This window comes from Acanthochromis polyacanthus, chromosome 21 (genome assembly GCF_021347895.1).
Source record: "Acanthochromis polyacanthus isolate Apoly-LR-REF ecotype Palm Island chromosome 21, KAUST_Apoly_ChrSc, whole genome shotgun sequence".
Classification (NCBI taxonomy): domain Eukaryota; kingdom Metazoa; phylum Chordata; class Actinopteri; family Pomacentridae; genus Acanthochromis; species Acanthochromis polyacanthus.
This window is the reverse complement of record NC_067133.1, coordinates 25,030,163-25,052,005: the sequence shown is the minus strand read 5'-3', so window position 1 is coordinate 25,052,005 and position 21,843 is coordinate 25,030,163. Positions and strand designations below refer to the sequence as shown.

The window sequence follows — 21,843 nt, the reverse complement described above, 5'->3', positions numbered from 1 at the left end:
GTGAGGTTTAAAAACAGTACAAACAATTTATAAAAAATAATTTGTTTAAGAATAATATTGTAACTGTTTTTTGACACTTCAAAGTCTTTACTGTTGTTTTATATTAGACATGCAAATTCACACTCTATTTTTGTATTTCTTTCTGATATTTTAATATATTAAAAAAACATAAAACATGAATGTCTGGCAGTATTATTATTTTTAAAAGTAGTGTACATTTAGTAATGCAAAAGTAAAAAGTAGTGTACATTTTATTGCTATTTTGTGAATTCAGATAACTTTAAAAAACAACAACAAAACAAACAGAACTGCGTGACTATGTGACAGTAAGGGTGGCCGAAAAATATTTTTAAAAATAAAAAATTGTAGTATTCTGTAACATTCAATAATGGCAAATATCTGTGAAATAAATCAATTTTACCTAATTTATTTGCAGCTCTAGGTCATCAATATTGTTTTACAATAGACATGTAAACTAAATCTATTTTTATAATTTCATTGCTATTTAGTGAACTCAAATGACGCTAAAATAAATACAAAAATCAAAACAAAAACAAGCAAAAAAGTATTACAAAAAATAAATGAATATCTGGCCTCAGTAGTGCCAGAAAAATATTTTTAAAAGTTCAAAAACGCATGTGAAATAATTAAATTTTACCTGAAATAATTACGCTTTAGTTGATTTAAATACAGCAAAACTGTATAATTTTACAGTCATACATTGTCATGCATTTGCATACTGTTTGGTGTAAACATTATCAGTTTTTTTGTCATTTAAATTAATATTTTTTTATGATTTTACTAGATATCAAATTAACAAAACATAGGCAATCAGTAAACTAACAGTGATATATTAATGAGCATTTTTTAAAATCCTGAATATATATATAGTTGTTCTTTAAATAATGGCAAATACCTCGAAAAAGGCTGTATATTTTGCTGACTTAAATATGTTTTAAAATGGTATCATTTAAAGTCCAACATTTAAGAAGAATGAGTTACTATTTATTCAAACACTGATTCTTGATGTAGACATTATTTACAATTTTGGTCTGTTTTTGTTGTTGTTTGTTTGTTTGTTTTTTCATTAAACACATAAATAATGATTATTTCTGAGATATTATTGTGTATTTTTTTAATTGATAAAATAACAGTAAAATGTTCAAAGAAATTATATCTACATTTATACACAGTCTATCCTACACTGAACAAACATATGAAAACATCATGCAAATGACCTTCACATTGTAAAAAAAAAAACAGTTCAAACCATCCTGTTACTCACAAAGGGGTTAGTTTAACCAACTGTGCACAAAAGGTCTCTGAGCCGTTAAACTGGTGACAAATTCTCAACCATTGAGTTAATCAACACCCCGGCAGGTGAGGCTTTATAGAACAATGATCTGACAGTGTGACCAGCACACAGACTCTCCTTTGACCGGTGACTGTAAAATGCCACCTTAAAATGCAGCTTTGTTTAAATGATAAGAATGGGACAGACAAGAACTGGCTGTTAGCTGCTGTTTGTCCATTAGGTTCATTGCCCTGACTTGTATATCCACAACTCCAACATTTATCTTCTTAGATATCATTTCAGACAGAAAGCTGCAACAGGAAATCTGTCACATGATGCTCTGTATGTCTGATGACATGGGCCAGTCCCCAGAAATGTCCTCCAAATTCTCCAAACCCTTTAGAAGGAATAAGGTAATACTCCACAAGCAGCATCAACGACCTCATTAACTCTCTGAGTCACCCATGCGTGACTTGTTACTGACTTTTGATTTCTGGTCTAAGACTTCACTGTTTGTTATCGTTTACTGAACATTCTTTCATTGTTTCATGATGTCCAGTCAACTTTAACTCGTTAAGAGCACTAATACAGAGCAACTTTAACTAATGTAAAGTAACTTTTACTAATCTTGAGCAACTTTAGCTCATTCAGAGCAACTTCAAGTAAAAATATCAACTTTAACTAATAATATCAACTTTGAACATTACTGTTCAAAAGTTTGGGTAATGTTCTTATTTTTGAAAGAAAAACTTTTTTTCAACAAAAATAGTATTAAATAAATCAGAAATCCAGTCTAATGTTAATGTGGTAAATGATTATTCTAGCTGGAAACAGATGATTTTTAATGGAATATCTATAGGCGTACAGAGGCCCATTTCCGTCAACCGTCACTCCTGTGTTCTAATGCTACATTGTGTTAGCTAATCGTGTTGAAAGGCCAATTGATGTTTAGAAAACCCTTGTGCAGTTATGTTAGCAAGTGAATAAAAGTGTGAGTTTTCATGGAAAATATAAAGCTGTCTGGGAGACCCTGAACTTTTCAATGGTAGTGTAAAAACAGGGAATAATGTGCAAGAGCTCTACGTTAGCCATATGCGCCATATCTGACTTCATATCATCATTATATCATAAAGCCAGCCGAGAGAAATTAACTCTGCATACTGAAGATTACCCACCTTTAAAAGAATGAATTATTTTGGTCTGATGAGAAACAAAACTTCATCAAAATTATCAGGCCTGAACACAGGTGAGCAGCATAGAGCAGAGTCATATAGAGCAGTTTATGAAGTTGCACTGAAAAAACAAAAACAGAACTGTAATAGCCCCCCAGCTAAGGTGAACAAAAAATACTGTAAAATTAGGTAAAAATCAAGTTCTCATAAAAAATAATGTTTTTGTTTTACATGATATATTACATAAATATGATGAAAGCAGTATTTTGAATAAAGTATAAAAGACTACAAGGGAATGTTTCATGATCAAACAAGTTTTGCCAACATATAGGAAATTACACATTTCCTGCAAAACTAAAGAGGCCTGTTACATTAGAGGAGATCAAGGAGTTTGCTGTAGTGAACAAATTCCATGATATCAACACATTCTGTCATGTATGAAAAAAATGCTGATATAATCACGATGTGGGTCTTTTCTGGCGACAAATTTTATGTTGGGTTTTCCTTTAATTTGTCATCCGCCTGTCTTGCATATGCCCCTTGTCTATAGGTCTGTAGAAGTAGGCTATCCGGGGAACTGCAGAACTGAAGCAAAAATAAACTTTATAAAGACAACTATAAGAGAATGTTGACTTCTAAGGACTGAAAATTAAGGTATATTACATTTTTGCTTCCCAAAACATATACATGAAGTGCTCATATTGTGGAGCAGAGATGGGCAAGATTCTTGGATTTTTAGCATAAAAAAGTAAGAAAACAATCCCCAAGGAAGGATGAAAAACACATGATTTCTTTTAACTAAATTATCTTGGGCCTTGGTTGGGAACCTTCGCCTTAAATGTTTGACCCTTTCAATGACCTTTACCAAGAGAAGGTGACCAAATTCCATGATCCCAACACAGCAACAAATGCAGTAAAAATGAGCAAATATTTTACTTTAATTGTGTTATATGATATTTAGGTCAGTAGAACTACATTGTGGATAAATTCCTCAGAGAAACTTTCGGTTGGTTTATCCTGTTGGTCCATTCAAGAACCGAGGTCTGTAAAATTGCAGAACTGCTGCAAAAAAATGGAGACATTTACTGTAATAGGACTTAGATGTTTAAGGATTAAATAAAAGGAACACTACATTTCCCCTTATGTTATGATCTGTGGAACTGAGTTGACTTGGATTTGTGTGTTTTTCAATTTGTGGAATTCTTAGCCTGAAGAGATGAAAACGTTTTCAAGTAGGGACCAAAGACACCTTATTTCTTTGATAAAAGCCATCTGGCCTTCAGTTGGAAACCTTCTGGAGAGATGCACTGAAAACAAGCCGATAGTGTACTGGGTTGTATATGATATTAAAGCCAATAGAACTGCAGTGTGGATAAATTCTGCAGACAAACCTTTGGTTGGTTTATCCTATAGGTCCGTGCAAGATCCCAGGTCTGCAAAATTGCAGACCTTTTATTTAGGGACTAAATAAAAAGAACACTACATTTTTGCTTGAGTTATTAAGACCTTAAATTTGAAGCATATAAAGCACCTTATTTTCTTGGAACAAAATCATCTTGGGGTTTGGTTGGGAACCGCCACCTTAAATGTTTGGCCTTTAAATCGCCTTAACCTAGAGATGGTGACCAAATTCTTTGATCTCAACACAGCGGAAAGATGCACTGAAAATAAGAAAATATTGTACTTTAACTTTGTTGTATGTGATATTAAAGCAAACATGACTGCATTGTGTGTAAATTCTGTAGACAAACTTTTGGTGGGTTTATCCCATAGGTCCTATGAAGTACCTAGGTCTGTACTTGCACATTGAGAAAATTGCAGAATTGCAGCAAAAATAAAGACCTTTAGTGGAATAGGATTTAGATATTTAGGGGCTAAATAAAAGGAACACGACATTTGTGCTTGTGTTATTATGACATTTAATTTGAGGGATCAACAGGACATTATTTCTTGGAACAAAACCATCTTGGAGCACGTTTGGGAACTTCCACCTTACATGTTTGGCTATTACATGGTCTTAACCAAGCTTTGATCCCAACACAGTGGAAAGATGCACTGAATATGAGAACATTTTGTACTTTAACTGTGTTGTATATGATATAAATCGCAGAGTAAATTTTCTTTAGAGCCGAACTTTCCACCAACCTGAGGATGAGGATGTGAGCGACCCCACGTGGGCGCGCAGTTCAGAATGCGTCCTGCACGCGCTCCGGAGTACCGGAGTCGGAAAAATGGTGGCCAGTGCTCGAGTACAGAAGCTCCTCCGACGGTACAAACTAGCGATCGCGGCTGCGTTAACTATCCTCCTGATCCAAGGGCTTGTAGTATGGAGTCTGAGAAGTCTGGAGGAAGGCGAGGCGGAGGTAAGGAACAGTCTCTGCCGTTATTTCTGCCATGACAGTGTTTTTGCCTGGGTTTTAATTGTAGAGCTAGCCGTTAGCGCTTAGCCTAGCTTTCAGCGGCGGTAGCTGGTGTTAGCTGTTAGCAGTTGGAGAAGAGCGCTGCTCCGAAACATTTTAGTCCAACCAGACCAGACCAGCCCTGTCCTGTCTGTCGATCTGTCTGTCTGTCAGTCTGTCAGTCTGTCAGTCACTGACCACAACACCTCTGACAAAATCCACTGATCTACATGTTCACAACTAACCAGTAAGTGCTACTGATGGGATTAGTTCACTGCTAGTCAACTTGTTTAAGAAGCAGCAGTGGTGATTGTCACTGTTTCATTTGGAGAAAATGTGATGGATCAGGAAACAGAAAAGCTACACATCCACGAAAAAGAGAATGTGAGTATATGAGAGGATGGGAAGTATTGCAACTTTGTGAAAACACTTATTAATAGTTTATCATATTGAACTGGATTGTTTAAAATTCAGGATCTGCTCTGCCTAATTTTTTTCTGTATAGTTCTTATTTATATCCAGCAGTAGCCGTTAACAGTGTGACTCTACTGTCTCTGTGACCTTCACTCTGCTTTGAATCATACCAAAACACCCAGGGAGCATATCCCAGCAGTAAAGGCTAAAGTTAAACGGCGAGCTGCCTTCCACTACATACCACTGAAACAATTTATTTAACAGTTGCCAAGTCCTCTGTGGGAATTTTATCTCTGTGTCTCCCTCGCACACCTGGAGCACAGTACCTCGAGGCAGCGCCTGCTCCAGTTTTGCCTCTTGGTGAGGTGAGCTGCTAACAGATGTGACCTGTGAACGACTACACGAATCATTTTTGAGGCACAGGAATGCAAGCTGAAACCTGAGGCGGGACGGCAGTGCTCCCTCTGTATCATGATGTGACAAGCGTGCTGTATAATATTCCCTTCAATGTGGAGAGGTTGAGAATCTGCGCCTGGAGGGTTTGAGGCAGGCAGCAGATGTACAGTGGCTTAAGTGGAGAAAAGATGTTTGACCCTTGCCTCAGAGAGAGTGATTATATTCTGTAGACAGCAGCCTCTCTGGAAATTATGTGCTGCAACCCTCAAGGCAACGAGTAACTCAAATTATAACTCTCAAGTCTCTGGCCCTTTTTTATTCAGTTGATATAACCAAAGCCAGCCTAAATAAAGCAATCTGTTTCCTTTAAGTGTGTGGTTAAGACAATTGAGACATGGCAGGAAATGCGACACGTGATTCATGATTTTGCAGAAGTGATTTAAAGAGTCATTTTGATTCGTATCACCTGTTTGCGTTAGAAGCCCGCAGGCTTTCTGCTGCCTCATCAGACGCATTCAGGCTTAAACTTGCCTCAGCACAGATACAGAGAAATGTCTGGAGGGTAGTGTGGTTAACTGTAGCTCATCTGAGACTATGAAGGAGCAGAAGCGTAGACCTTTAAAATGTCAACTGCACATAGTACTAGTACAGTGGATCGGACAAAATCATATTGGTTGTAAGGAAGAAGATGTGCAGCAGGATGTAGCTACAGTGTTGGGAGCAAACCAAACTAAACTACACAGATTGCTCACTCTAATAAAAAAAAAAAAAATCACATTTCCACATTAGTTTTTTCTTCGTCTTCATTCCCTGCTTCAGAAATGTGACACTGCCGCTCAGTGCACATGACAGTCTGATATGCAACTGTGTTGGCAGACATCTTTGCAAATGTCAGCATGAGGTCTTTGCGTGTTTGCAGACTCACAGATGTAGAATCAAATTTCAGACTTGAGAATGCACACTAATCATCATTTCACCTCTGAACAGTTCCTCCACAGTCGGCGATCTCCACGTTATCGTGCATCTGCTCTAATCAGTGGCTTGCTGTGCTTGTGTGAACACAGTCACACGTGTTATATTAAAGCCCTCGCACAGAAGAGTGAAACGATTGTGAGGACAGAAGAGGACGACTCTGTCATCCTTGTATCATCCTCTGCTTACCCGTGTTCTCCTGCAGAACTGCTGCTTCCCGCTTCAGCAGATGGCAACGCTGATATGGTTTCACTCGACTTTAATTGGAAAGTAAAGAGGCTGCCTAGCTTGCCTTTGAATCAATGCATTTTTGACATGATGGTGTTAATTAAAAGCTGCGACAGCGACTGATAAGGAAAATTGAAACGTTAGCCCCTGCTGCATGCTTGGCTTCTGCATGAGAACATTTCCCCTGGCAGCCGCAAACTAAACAGTTTCCTTATGGATGTTAGCTGACAGAATGCTCGGTGATGCTCGTTTTTTTAATAATGTTGCATCACTAAAAACACGTTTGATGTCGCAAACAAAAGTTTGTATCATCAATCCCAAAAATGTAAACAATTTTGGTGCTACAGTTTGCATTTGAGCAGAAAGTCAGAATAGCCATCGCATTAAAGTAAAAGGACGTTCATCATACTCATGCTTAACAGAACTACAGAGACAACACTCCTGTTTTCTTTTTTAAGCAGACCTTTTTTAGCAATGATTGTGCATGCACAAAAAATAGGGTTGTTGTGAGAAGTCACTTTGGGACAGACACCTGATTACTAATCCATACATTAACACCTACATGTGCTGCAATGACTTGTCAAGCCTAAAACAGGTGCAGATACAGATGGTCAGCAACGAGTTTTTTTCCTACCACTTATTCCCTCTTACTAAGTTCAGGTGCAGTTGTCGTTGAACTTCAGGTATTTTGGCTAAAAGAGCAAAGCTGTCAAACTGACACTTCTACATGTGGAGCCTTTGCAGTGCACAACCAAGTGAAACCTAAATTGGAATGTTAAGAGGTTGAATTTCTTCAGCACAAGCCAACCTGAGTGTCTCTTTAACCCTGTCTGAAGGAGTCAGAAATGTCAGATTTCTGCAGAAACATAACCAGGTTGCTAAGTGCACTCCTTGACAGAGTTACACTGCACTGACTGGTATGTTAGCGCGCTTCACAATGCCTCTTACTGTAATGGGTTTGAGAGCGCAGTTGGCAATCAGTACTTGACTTTGCTGTATTGGTTGGCAGCTTGTGTATTGGCCGTGCATTATCTGGCTCCTTGTCCAACCACGCAGTCCTTTTCTGTTCCCACCATCTCTGGGCTGTCGGCATGCCAGCGGTGTGAAGCGAGCAAACCCACATTCTGCAGTATCGTCTGACAGAGGCGGGGAGCTCTCAGCCCACTCGCTGTTCCTCTTCCTCTTTTCCAAGTGCATATTTTGAAGGGGCTTTTGTGTGATCCAGTAATCTACTGTGCCAAAGCTGTGATGCTGTTTGGCTAGAAAATTTAAAAATGGCTTCAAATGTGTTTTTTTTCCCAAAGCCTGCCTTCCATTTTTGGAGGTGTGATTTGTACTCCATTGAAACTCATTCTCTGTGTGCTCCTGCTCTGAAACCAAATGTTATGCTTGAGAAACCTGATTTGGAAGAAACCCAGATTTGTGTGATGGTGGCTCATAATTTGGTCTTCATAATAATACAGTACCTTTGTCTGCAAAAACAGCAACATAAAACCAATATTTACATACATTTTAGGTGGTGGCACAATACTCAGACTGATGTATATTTGAAATTGAGGCACAATTTTCCTGTTGGAGAGAAACCACAGCTCAGTACATCCCTTGGAGCACATCTTGCCATTATATTGCCCATTTTCAGTGAAGCAATTTATGTGAAAAATACTTTATGGACTTACAGTTTAGGGATGTTACAGCCAAAGATTCCAACAGTGGGATACTTGAGTGATTTTATTACACAAAGCGGTAATAAGAGGAGCATGTCTTGACATTTTAGGGAGTCTAGAAAGTCTCAAGGGGTGATTTTTTTTTTTTTTTAAAGATGCAGCTGCCACACACTCTAATACATGCAATATAAAGCACAGAGTGAAGATAATATGTTGTGATGTTGCTTCATCACAATCACAGTAATTGCAGTAAGCATAACAAGGAAAAAAATATGATTATTTCCATTTTGAAGTAAAGAGGTTGTACACACGTCTGGTAAATGTAGTATTGTGCAGTTTCAGTTTCAGATAACTGGCCTATTACAGAAAAACCACGAGTTTATCTCATCCTTCCACTACAATGGCAACAAATTTTCCACATTGTACACACAAACAGACTAAGTAGGTGCCTGATAACGATTTGTCTGATTTTTAAGCTCCACTGCTCTGTGTGTATGCACCGTTTGTGAACATGTGACCTTACGTGTACTTGTGTATGCATTTTTTTGTGCCATCTTTGCCAGAGGGAGCAGACGGAGGTTTGTTGAGGTCTGTGCAGTGAATCACTGGATTCATAATGTGTGACTATCCACTTTTTGCAGATTAGCTCCACAAAAAGGCAGAGGCTCAGCTAAAAATAACCCAGATGAGAGACATGAAAAAAAACAAAAGCATGTAAACACATCCTTCCCTCTGGGACTGTCTCTGCTGTTATCTTAGCGGAGGTCTTTGTTTACCTTATGTCATTTTTGGATTATGAATCAGTGCCTCCTCTCAGTAGTGTTTGTCCAGGATCTTCTCATGGAATGACTGGCAACAGATATGGGTTTACAATGCATGACTGTCTGCTTCTCTGCTGTCTTTCCTCAGAGAAAAACTAGACGATCTAAGCTGCCTGACCACAACAGTCAGGACCCCAAGAGAGACAGTGTACTCTGGGAGAAACAAAATTCTTTATCGGGGAAGAACAAGGGCAGATGGAGCGCCAGGTTGGAGAGGACGGGGGGCACAGCAGCCAGCGCGTTGAGGAGAGGGAACAGCCGCCGAGGAGGAAAGCCCAGCATCAGGCTGAAGACTCCCCAAGCTCGGGGGATGACGGGGGCGGGACTAGATGGCGTCGTCCTCCATGATCTGTCCAGCAGCCGTAACTTCAGTGATGCCCGCGGCGGCACAGACGGGGCAGCTAAGTTACCAGCTGTAGCGATACCAGGGGAGCCGGGCAGTGTGGACGGAGCGCACCAAGCCCCCAACAGTGACTTTGTGCCTAAATGTGATATCGTAGGCAAAGACGCGCTGTCAGCCCTCCATCGTGCCGGGTCACAGCAGTGCCGACAGGAGATCGCCAACATCGTGTGCCAGCATCAGGCCGGGCAGCTCATGCCAGACGCACTTCCTCAGTTCTGCCCACAGCTCGGTGAGAACGCTTTAAAAATGCCACAGAAATTTAATCAATTCATTTCTCACTGCCTCTTGTGTCACCTAAAGCTACCTCAGGCAGTTTTGACGAGACTCTTGATCACTGTTTGGACACATCAGGTAAAATATTGTTTGAATGCAATGCTAAAAACTGAAACTTTTTTTTTAGGATGAACAGTAACAGTTCATCATTTTTTTTCTTCACACAATTTTCATATCACCCACATCAGATAGTATAGGCCAGGGGTGTCAAACTCAGTTCCTGGAGGGCCACTATCCTGCATGTTTTAGATGTTTCCCTCTTCCAACACACCTGATTCAAATGATCAGCTTATTATCAAGCTCAGCAGAAGCCTGATAACGAGCCTGATCATTTGAATCAGGTGTGTTGGAAGAGGGAAACATCTAAAACATGCAGGATAGTGGCCCTCCAGGAACGGATCTTGACACCCCTGGTATAGGCAGTCAGTCATCTCTGACTTTATAAATGGGAACTTGTGTATAGCTGTAGTATAGTGCAGGAGTTGCTCGGAGCTAAAGTACTCAACCTACGCCTTTGGCTTGGTTTTGCATTTCAAGCAACACAGTTGGCAGCATTTATGTGTGGGAAGCTTTGTTGAATGGAAATAAATTAAAAGAGCAATGAACAAACGTGAAGCTTCTTTTCAATCCTATGTCGTTTAAACCTGAATGTATTAAGTTATAAGCTGTTTTCCTTTTCTAAAGCCAGCCTTAATGTCCTCTTTCTCCAGGTATATCACATCCGGTTCAGGCCATTGGTGAGCTGGACCACAGCCTGTCCAAGGTGGAGAACCCTGTCAGGGTGGCTTTTGTTCTGATGGTCCACGGTCGTGCTGTACGGCAGCTCAAGCGCCTCATCAAAGCCATATACCACCGTGATCACTATTACTACATCCATGTGGACAAGGTAATCAGACTCTACACTGTGTACAGTCATATACACAAGCCATGTTCATGTTATACTGGCTGAACAGGATTTCCAACTAATGCTTTGGCGAAACATCAAACAGAGTATTGGGAACCCTGTTTGGTGCTGGATGCAGTCTCCTGGTTAAGTGGTTAATCAATATGCTGTCAAATTAATTGGAGTTACTTTCTTAAGAAGAAAAGCACTAAATCAACAGCTGTCCAGCATTATTGTGCTATTTTTGCCAGTGGGGGGAACAGATTAGCTGTGAACACCCACATGCTTTTACAGCTTTGAACTGACACGAACTGATGAAGGCTGTTAGTCCTGATTTATTTAACAATTACTGAATATTTACTTGGAGTGAAATCCAATCTAATTGACAAAAAAAAGACACTGCCAAAGAAGTTGTCAGTGTGAAATAATTTGTTAGACAAAGTGTACATTTTGTAAACAGCGGTTTGCATGTCACAACTCAACCACCAAAATGGCACAACATCTAACAGTAGGCTAGCATGTCTGAGCTACATATTTCTCAATAATTCTCATGCCGCCATCATGAGCTGCTGTCAATATGGTCACTTGCACGCTGGTCTGCTTCAAGTCTGTTATCGTTTCAGTTTAAAGTATTGCAATTAAGCATTTAATATTCTGCAAATTCTACCTTTTTTTGTTTATTTACAATTGATTTAGGCTAAAAAAAAAAGGCCAGCAGGTGGAGTGCACTCATTGTACTCTGGTGATTTAGTTAATCTAGATATAATGAGCAGTTTTGTTTCCCCGCGACCAATCGATTATTTGAAGAGTAGACACGATTTCAGTAGAGCTCTGAGCTACACTGAACTCAAAACTGCTTTTACCGATTAGGTCTTCCTGCATTATGAAGGTTAAATTTATCCCACGGGTCTCACAGTGTAGTAAAGGGGATTAGCCTGGATAGAGTAAAGGGTGGTTATTCTTAGGGGCTGGATTTACTGGAAGAAGAGTCTGCTATCATGTGCAGCTGGAAGGAAAAAGACAAATGTACGACTGGTGATAGTGAGTTAAAGACCTCAGGTGTGCTGAGCAAAGACAGCAGAGAAGCAGGTGCCTGTTGTCAGCGCACCTGTGCAGCCGGAAAGGTTGTCGAGTCGTGGGGAGCTGCTCTGTTCTTCTGCCAAGGGACGGCGGAGCAGCTCACTATAGGCAGTGATGAATAAAAAGTCAGTGGGACAAATCACACACAGACCAAAACAACCTCATCCATCTCTAAGGCAAAAGCCTGTTTGAGAGATGAGGGTCAGGTTGTACTGGACTCTGTCTACCAGCTCCTCTGCACTCCCTCACACAAGCTTCTTTTATCTCTCCTCTCTGCAAATCATGAGGAGTGAGTTTAGATTACGCATTTTCTCTGCTATTTTCCAATTAATGAATACAGCCAGGGTGGGCCTAGATTCTTGGAAAGAGTCCTTCTACCAAAATGTCCACTCATTTTGTTCTGTAATAAATATACAGGACAGAATCAGTACACACCGTTTGAGCTTCACCAAACACCATTGGACTTCATGGCCCTGAACAATTCATTTTCAAGTGTCTGTTTTTCTTAAACTGCCCATTTATCGCTTCAGAAACTTTAGTAGCTGTGTTTATTTGGCAACAGGCTTCTTGTTAGTTAGTTGATAATTAATCTAATTTCACTCCAAGGGCGGCTTTTGCACCCACAATTTTTGGGCATCTTGCATACTTGCAGTCGTCACAGATGCTCATTCGCACGATTTTAATGTCTTTGCATAAAGCTGCACCTTAACTTCTTTCATCTCATCCTCTCTTCCCTCCAAATGTTAAATCCCTGCTCTGTTTCACTCCAGACTATCTTTTAAGCTTATCGTGAGTCACTCAAAGAAGGAAAAACAGGCAAAAACAACAGACTTTAGATTTTTCTCCCTCTATCATCATAATGACCCACAGTACAAAGCACCATGTGGCTGCTGTTCTTCTCAGATCAAACACTCTTTCAACACAAGCCAGCTTTATGCGATGGTTTTGGCACAATGGCAAGATCTGCAGGAGCAAAGCTAAAACTAGATAATGCTTTCGATGCAGACACAGCTCTTCCACATTTAACTGTTTAACTGACCTTTAACTTCAAAATCCCACAGCGATCCGGCTACATGCATCGAGAGGTCCTGAAGATAGCCCAGCAGTTCCCAAATATACGAGCCACTCCCTGGAGGATGGTCACCATCTGGGGAGGAGCCAGCCTTCTGAAGGCCTACCTACGCAGCATGCAGGACCTGCTCTCCATGCTGGATTGGAAATGGGATTTTTTCATCAATCTCAGTGCCACAGACTTCCCCACTAGGTTGGTTAACCATGAAAACTCCTCAGTTACCCAACACAAACTGTGTGTGTTTTTTTACTAGTTGTATTTAGGCTTTATTGCTGGGTTGTAACTATTGAAATGTTATGCATGTTTTGTTTGAACCACTTAACCTTAACTAAACTTACTTTGTGTTTTCTTGTCCTTGCCTCTTCCAAATTTTTGGAGCTGCATGGAGAGTTGTGTCTATTTCTGACCTACAATCACAGCGACTTTTACAGAAACAATAGAAAGTGGCAGCTATAGCTTTGCAGGATAAAAAGAGTAGTCTCATAGCAGCATTAAATTGTTAGATTGTTTTGATCACTGAATCACAGAGTTGGCAGTAAATGGTCTTCTTTCTTGATCTGTTTTGGCTGGCTTTCTGGGACAGCTTTGAACCTCTATCAAAGCAGCTGCTCATCTACCTGAACCTTCCCAGGGGGTAATAGCTTGGATGCAAACAGACCAGCCTGCGCTTTCTAAATCCTCCCTAATGCAGCTGATTTCAGTCAGCACTTTACTCAAGCCAGTGTTTTGTTCTCTAAACTCTTCAGGACATCTTTTTTTTTCTCTCTCTCTTGGCCTCCTTCCTTCCTCTCACTTCTCACTAAAATGCCCTCCTGCAGGACCAATGATGAACTGGTGGCGTTCCTGTCGCTGCACAGAGACAAAAACTTCCTGAAGTCCCATGGGAGAGAGAATGCACGGTGAGCTCTAAGATAAACAACATGCCAAAACACACATGCTGATGGTATTTGGTTAAATTCGATCTGACACTTGTTAATGTTTAATCCAAACTTTTGAAGATGTGTTTTCCAGCCATGAATTCATGTTTGACAGAAATTTGCAGTGGCAGTGCAAAATGATGGATTGACCAATTATTACTCTATAAATCCTTTAGAGATAAATCAGTCTGCATTGGCAGTGGCACCACATGCGGTTTATATTAGTGCAGATACACATAATACAGGGATCTGTTGGAGCTATTCATCTGCCGTTGTTAAACACAGTGAGGCAGCTCAGACAAAAATACATATTTGATCCTTTACCTTGATGAATGCTGCAGATGGTGCCACATTGTCTTTTCTATTCGTCACTTGCAACATGCCTTCTGTGCTCAAGGTTCATTAAGAAGCAGGGCCTTGACCGTCTCTTCCATGAGTGCGACAACCACATGTGGCGTCTTGGCGAACGCAACATCCCAGAAGGCTTAGAGGTCTCAGGTGGCTCTGATTGGTTTGCTCTCACCCGCCGCTTCGTGGAGTACGTCATCAACTCCCAGGATGACCTGGTGTCAGGTCTGAAGCAGTTCTATTCCTACGCTCTGCTCCCTGCGGAGGTAAGCGAGCCTTAGGCGTTGTGTTTATCTCCCGCTGTTGTGACAGACAGTTTCATATACAAGTCTGTCTCCGGCTCGTCCTCCCCTGCCAAGTCAGAAGAGCCGAGCAGCGAAGATAATGTAATACTTTAAGCTTTGCGGCACAGTGTGCAGCAGAAGTGCCAGATGAGAGGAGGGTTCACTACAGTTTATCTGACTGTGTAGTTTAGCCTCAAAGGAGGAGCCGCAGTCTGTTCAATGCAATAGAGCCGTGACCTTTTGTAGTTTACAGTCTGTGGTTAGAAACTGTTTGTGCATGTCAATGACAGTTTACAGTGACTTGACTTTGAAACAGCACATCCTTTGTTTTATTGCACAGCTTAGAAGAAATATTGCACTTACTCCTGTCCTTTCTTCCCAGTCCTTCTTCCACACAGTGCTCGGAAACAGCCATATGTGCGACACCCTGGTGGACAATAACCTGCGAGTCACCAACTGGAACCGTAAGCTGGGCTGTAAATGCCAGTATAAACACATTGTTGACTGGTGTGGCTGCTCTCCCAATGATTTTAAACCACAAGACCTTATTCGGATCCAGGTGAGTGCGCCAGAGGAGGGCAGTGTAGCACAACAACTTATCTGTTTCACTCAGTTTTTTTGGCTTGGTTTATAGATTCCCGGTCTCCCGTGTTTGATCACCACTTGTCTGATTCAGCTTTTTTCCTTTCTCATTCGCAGCAATTAACTCGTCCAACATTCTTTGCCCGTAAGTTTGAGTCAGCAGTGAACCAGGAGGCCATAGACATTCTGGACACTCACCTGTATGGCCAGTATGCTCCAGGAACCGTTGCCATCAAGGCATATTGGGAGAGTCTGTTTGAACAGCTGGATGGTGTGGGCTCTCTCAGTGACGGGGCTCTCACTGCATACACTTCTTTCTTTCGCCTTGGCCTAAAAAGTCTGGTGACTATGCAGAGCAATGTGGAAGCCTGCAGGTGAACAGTCTGTGTATTTTATTTTTTAATACTGTAACTGATACAGGAGCTCTGTGACATTGCTTATTTTGTGTCGTTTATTTTCTCACTGCAGGTTTGAACCAGTAGGCTTTCCTCTCTCTATACATTTGTACTTTTATGATGAGCGTTTCCAAGGGTACCTGGTTCGTCAGGAAGTCCAGGCTGTTGGGTCGAAGGCAAGGGAGACGATAGAGATGTGGGCAGTGCCTCAAGCAACACTTGTCCTTGAGACAAACCTTAAAGAATATGAAAGACTCAAAAAAATGGAAGTAAGCACTCTTTAAGCTAGAGCCTTCTCTTTTCAGCACAAAGTCACTTTTTTGACCAAGATCAAGGTACCCCAAGAAAACTGCTATATGAGAAGATTCTCTGCCTGATATGTTAAAATTGGGGTTGCATTATCAGGGCATAATCTGACCAACTTTGAAGTTTAATTAGTTTTAAAAAATATATTTTAATATTGTAGGGAAAGCATATTCACTCATCTCAAATAAAATCTGAAAGTCAAAGACACGGGTGTCATTTACACTTCTATTCTGCTGGTTTGTGTTATATAAATCATTATTATTTCAGGACTGACACAGATTGTGTGTGTTTTTTTTTCTTTCTCTATAACAGATTGGTACAGATTGGGATCCCAAGGAAAGGATTTTCCGTAACTTTGGGGGGGTGATTGGCCCTTTGGATGAGCCACTGGCAGTCCAGAAGTGGGCTCGTGGTCCAAATCTCACAGCCACTATTGTGTGGATCGACCCAGCTCTGGTGGTCGCAGCATCGTATGACATTACTGTGGACGTGGATGCAGAATACACCCAGTACAAACCGCCATTGCAGCACCCTCTGCGGCCTGGCACGTGGACAGTACGGGTGTTAAAACAATGGGAGCGCATTGCGGAAGTTCGCTTCCTTGTCATGCCTTTCACCTTCAACAATAAAGAGCCACTACGCAAAGGTGAGACACCACTGATATATCAGAACTTGATTTTCAACTGGTTTTCATTTGGCATCGTAAGAATAAGGCTGATGCTGTTCTTTGTTTTTCTTACTGTGAGAAAGTCCCATGAAACAGCCAAATCAACAATGCACTACATTGTCCCTCAGTGCTCGTTGGGGCTTGTTGAGGCTTTCAGGTTCAGTTTAGGTGTGACCAGCAATTATTGTCAGCACCAGGAAGGTGTGAAAACTAAACATGTCACCTGCTACAGTTGCGTTCCTAAACTGAGGTCTATGACAACATAAATCATTGCAGTTATTGGGATTAGTATGGGCTGAAGTATTCGTAACCGTAGGTCTAATGCTTAGCATTTGCTAAATCTGAAAAGTTTTGTTGATTGTTTGGAAACTAATTTCTTCTCGTGACTTGTCTTTATCTGCAAATATCAATGTTCCTTCCAGAGGAGGACAACTGGCTCCATGCAGGACCTCCCAGTAACTTGTACCTGGATCAGAGCTTCCAGCAGCTGAGCTCTGTGCTGAAGCTTCCTCCCCAGGAGCCCGCCATGCAGCTGGCCCAGCGCAACGCCCAGTTAGTGGGCCAACCACTAGAAACATGGTTAGACAGCCTCGTGGGGACATACTGGGTTATAGGTGACCTGTGCACCACGCAGGCTTCCTCTTGCCCGGCCTTGGCGTCTTGCTCCAAGACTGCCTGGAGCTCCCTGTCCCCAGATCCGAAGTCTGAACTGGGCCCAGTCAAAAGTGATGGGCGGATCAGGTAGCCCCAAGAGAAGAGGAGCTGTAGACTCTTGCACATTCACAGGAAGACTGCAGGCAAGCTGGATCTACATTGGAGACTTCTAGAAGAACCTCTGTGAACCAGATGTAGTCTCCGAGGTCAGCTAAGAGATCAAGGGCACATAAACATCCACAAGGCATCTTCCTGTACCGAAGAGTCTAACATCCTCAGTGAAATGGTAAAACAGACTTGAGGGTATGACTGCTGGAAATTTGCACATAGAAGACTGTGAGCGCATAAATACTTGTATCATTGTTTGCTGAATGGGTACATGAATGCCAGGTTGCTGTTTTCAGCTGGCACACAGGCTTCCAGTCGGGCTCTGTCTGGGTCGGAGTTTGTTACTAAGCCTCCACACATGTTTGAACTCTGTTTGCAGTTTTCCTCTGCTTTGAAAGAATCAGGAAGCAGGTGTCAAAACTCAGCAGCAGGCTCTGTGCTGTGTTCTATCTTCATTTCAAGGGAGAGTGGAACGTCTGAATCATATTATTGTGCTTATTTTGAAGCATTATTTTGTAAGCATGAGGAACAGACAGATGAAGTGCACTTTACTGTAAGACTATGACACGGAGGTCACTTGGTTACAGTGTGAGGAGTAGATTGTTAATAAGTCATGGATGAGGTCACATCTCTTTTTTTGATCACCACTAGGAAAGTACCTGCACCTCAGCCCCTATTGCACAGACACATCAGTAAATACTTGGGCTGTAACTTGGGTAAGCAAGGAAGGTGAGGGTCTTAGGTATGGAGTCTTATTTTGTATTCTGTTTACTGTGATGTATCTCTTTTGAACATGTCATTGTTTTATGCATTTGTTGTGTCTCTTAGTTTCCTGAACTGGCTGTAAAGTGTTAAATAGTTTTTCTGTTGTTGCAAAAAAGCCACTCCATGTTGTTTTTCTGGTCAGAGGAGGTGCCTAGACAGCTATCAACACGACAGATTAAAAAGTCCTCTGAAATATTTGACAAAACAACCTCAACACAAAATGTGCACAGTTTCTTGAAAACTGGGCAAATGTCACCTGCTGATCGCGATGTGCAACATGCTTTAAAACTCCATAACAAAAAGAAAGCGGACCTTGAGCTGAGATAGTTTTATTTGTGCTGTATCCTCTGTAAAGACTCAGCTCTCATGCTGAGAGTTGTCTTGTATTTTGACCCTACTCTGACTACAGCCAGTTTAGCAAGATTAAGAAAATTTGGATACAAAGTTAAAGGAAAATATATGTGTTTATTTTTTTTGCAGTTGGATGACAAGATTGAAACCACTCTCATGTTAGCTTAGCCTGGCACTGAGAAAAAATCCACCCACTAGCACCTTTAAACCTCACTTGTTTGGTTCATCTTCACAAAAATGAAGCAAATGAAATAAATCATTTTGTATGGGTGGATGGGTCAGGACTGTTGACTCCCAGGTCCCATAACTTCCCTAACCTGATACTTGGTCGATTTTATTAACAGTAAAAAATGTTGTACAGACTAAACAAACAAGATGAAACTTATTTAGTGAGCCTTACAGGTGGTGCAGGTGGATATAGTTACCTTTACAACAGATGTTGCTCTTCTACACTTAGTGCTATGCTAAACTAACCAGCTCTTGGTGGTTGCTTTTTCCCCCATATGCTACATATGAAAGTGGTATCGATCTTCTCTTGGCAAGAAAGCAAATATGTTTGCTAAAATGCCAAACTTCTCCTTTAAATGCAAGGCTTTTAGATTGCAGACTATTATTCCTCCTGTGTATCGGTTTATGTGCAGTATTGTCACACCCTGTGTGTTTGTGTGCTCTGTTTGCCTCACAGATCAATTATTGTTTAATTTTTTAAAGTTCAATTGATTGCAACTTTTTGCGTCCACCAACCAAAAACAGTACACTGTATGTTTGTGTTCATATTTTAGTGTGATCCAGAGAATCTAAGCTGCCTTTATGTCAAAAAGATGAATTGTTTACTACGGGAAAATAGCTTCCAGAGATGTGCAATTAATGCCTTTAATAGTGAAACCCCCACGTCTGTGTTTCAGTTTGGATTTTTACTTATTTTTATGTTCTTAAATAACAGTTGGCCACCATACAAGTTTTCAAGTGACCTTGTTTAGCTTGCACAGGACAGTTGCTTCAGTGAAGCCCTAGTTTAATTGGGATAAGAGAGCAGAATAATGGGTGTAACAGATGTTATTTTTCTATCCTGTCTGAGACAAATTATGTATGTTGTCCGTTCATCTCTTAGCAATCTAAACTATTAGAACTGCTGTCTAATTGTGGTACATTCAACAGTCCACCTGTTTGGTGTCATTTGAAGCAGACCTTCTGTGTTTTGGGAGGATGGGAGGTTGAGGTTTCCGTCCATGCTGCTGTGATAAGCGACAGCAGTCTGACTGGTGAGTCATCCAGGGGCTCTGTGGCTCTTATCTGAGTCGGGGACTTTAGCCTGTCACTGTAAAAGCCTCTGGTAAAGCTCACAGTGTAGACATCCTGACTGATGACTCAATAAAAACATTTAGATTAAGATTTTATTTACTTCTCTCTTTCTTGTCTTTGCCATGTTTGCATTTGAATCTAGTTTAATTACAGTGCTTGTTCTTGAGTGTTTTGAATTTCAAATTAGCAGTTTTTGACACATTTTGAAGGGTTTTCACTTTAAAAGCAGATGATGGGATGTATTTACGAGGGGGAGAGGCGCTCTCCAGGGTGCTGACCACCTCTTTCTCTTCCTTGTAGAAAAACTCAACATGGTTCACTTCATAGATACTGTAAGCTACATTTTCTCTACACATCTCTGACAAAAACATATAAATATTTAGGTTTCTGCATGCTCACCTTCACAGAGGTTTGGCACCAGATATAAACCACACAGAAAAAACACATGCATGGATGGAGGAGTTTAGGTAGGGGCTGCACACAAGAGGTGAAGAGGGAAGTTTAAAGGTTTAGTTCATCTACAGAATCTCACCTGTTTGTAGCCTAAAATCTGTAGAGATTTAAACTGAACAGGATGTATGGCATCTGTGAAATAAAGAGGCAGGAGGACATGATGATGGTTTCCTCAGACAAGCGCGTATGGGTCGTCAGCGGTGGACTCGGACACAGAGGATGGACAGACGCCAACGTCCACCAGCTTCCCTTATAACGAAGAGCTAACACATAAGGTACATTACTGACTGTATTTAGCATTTGAGAAACTGCTACAGAAAATTTTGTCAAAGTAATTATATATACATGAACATGTGCATGGTTGCAGTAAGTCAATGTGACTTCTTTAGTAACTGTAGTCCATATCAGACCTGCCACGGTAAGAAATAAATGCATCAGCTGCTAACTATGGAGCACCGAAGTTCCACAAATATTCAAGAAAGAAAAAAAAATTTCAATTGAAACCACAACCTATGGGAGCGCCTATTCCAGCTGACTCGGGCGAAGGCAGGGGACACCCTGAACAGGTCGCCAGTCTGTCACAGGGCTACATATTCAGACAGACGATCACACTCCCATTCACACCTACAGGCAATTTAGAGTCCTCAATTAACCTCAGCATGTTTTTGGACTGTGGGAGGAAGCCGGAGTGCCCGGAGAAAACCCACGCATGCACAGGGAGAACATGCAAACTCCATGCAGAAAGATCCCGGAAAAACCGGGAAGCAAAGCAGGGATCTTCTTGCTGCAAGGCGAAAGTGCTAACCACTACGCCACTGTGCAGCCACAGGTTTAAAGGTATTTTTCAAAAAAAATCTTTTCTGTATTTTGCTGACATTTTCACTTTAAAATCCTCAACTGAAGCTGTTTTATTGCTGTTATTGATACGCCACATAATCCTCTCTCCATGTGTGACCACATGTCAAGTCATTCCTCCCTTAGATGCACAAATGCACTAGTACACATAACACAGTAAGAGAATACATTAATTATTGGGTAGAAGTAGTTTGCAGACAAAGGAAGTTGGTTTTATGACAAGTCTGCAGTTAACAAATGCAAGATTTGGTTTTGCTTATTTTCCTTACTGTTAAGGAAGTAGAGGTTTGCTTTTTGTAAGACTCAGACTGTGGATTTTACTACTACTCTCATAATGCGTTCCCTCTCTATATTTCAAGAGCATCAGTAAATCAATTATTGAATGTTTGTGACACATGTATTGCATTGTGGGGAGCCGAGAACAAGTTTCTGCTTCAACACTAATTAAATTCATGGTTGTTTTTGTCGTTTTGCCCAGTCTTTGCCTGCCAGAAACCACAGCGCACACTAGATACTGAAGTCTCCAACTCTTTGCAGACTGAAATGAGCCAGTTGGATCGCAGCTCCTTAAATATCCTGTAAAATTTTAGGTCCTACATGAAAATGTGCAACAAGAAACTGCTTCAAGGGGGAAACTAGAGAATGATAAATACACACTGAAGCATGCAAAAAAACGGCAGTTCAGTCTGTTTTTAAACTGCTCAGAAGAAAAATAGGATGATGTGCTCGACCGAGTTTTAGGATAGAGATTCTGTGACAGATTAATGTACAGTTGTCAGCATCTA

At 40.9% G+C, this 21,843-nt stretch overlaps 1 protein-coding gene across 1 annotated transcript; it reads left to right on the top strand.

Annotated features, from left to right (window-relative positions):
- The first annotated feature begins 4,656 nt into the window (after positions 1 to 4,656).
- xylt2 (xylosyltransferase II) lies at positions 4,657 to 19,845 on the top strand. Its single transcript, XM_022202348.2, has 11 exons — positions 4,657 to 4,829; positions 9,449 to 9,992; positions 10,747 to 10,922; positions 13,061 to 13,263; positions 13,890 to 13,970; positions 14,386 to 14,602; positions 15,003 to 15,179; positions 15,320 to 15,576; positions 15,671 to 15,866; positions 16,216 to 16,549; positions 16,993 to 19,845. The coding sequence occupies exons 1-11, from the start codon at positions 4,698 to 4,700 to the stop codon at positions 17,313 to 17,315; spliced, it is 2,640 nt and encodes an 879-aa protein (XP_022058040.2). The 5' UTR covers positions 4,657 to 4,697; the 3' UTR covers positions 17,316 to 19,845.
- Positions 19,846 to 21,843: the final 1,998 nt, after the last annotated feature.

Coding starts and splice junctions, on each gene's coding strand:
- xylt2 (XM_022202348.2), top strand. CDS start 4,698: ATGGTGGCCAGTGCTCGAGTACAGAAGCTCCTCCGACGGTACAAACTA. Junction 13,264..13,889: donor GCCACAGACTTCCCCACTAG/GTTGGTTAACCA, acceptor GCCCTCCTGCAG/GACCAATGATGAACTGGTGG. Junction 16,550..16,992: donor TAAAGAGCCACTACGCAAAG/GTGAGACACCAC, acceptor TGTTCCTTCCAG/AGGAGGACAACTGGCTCCAT.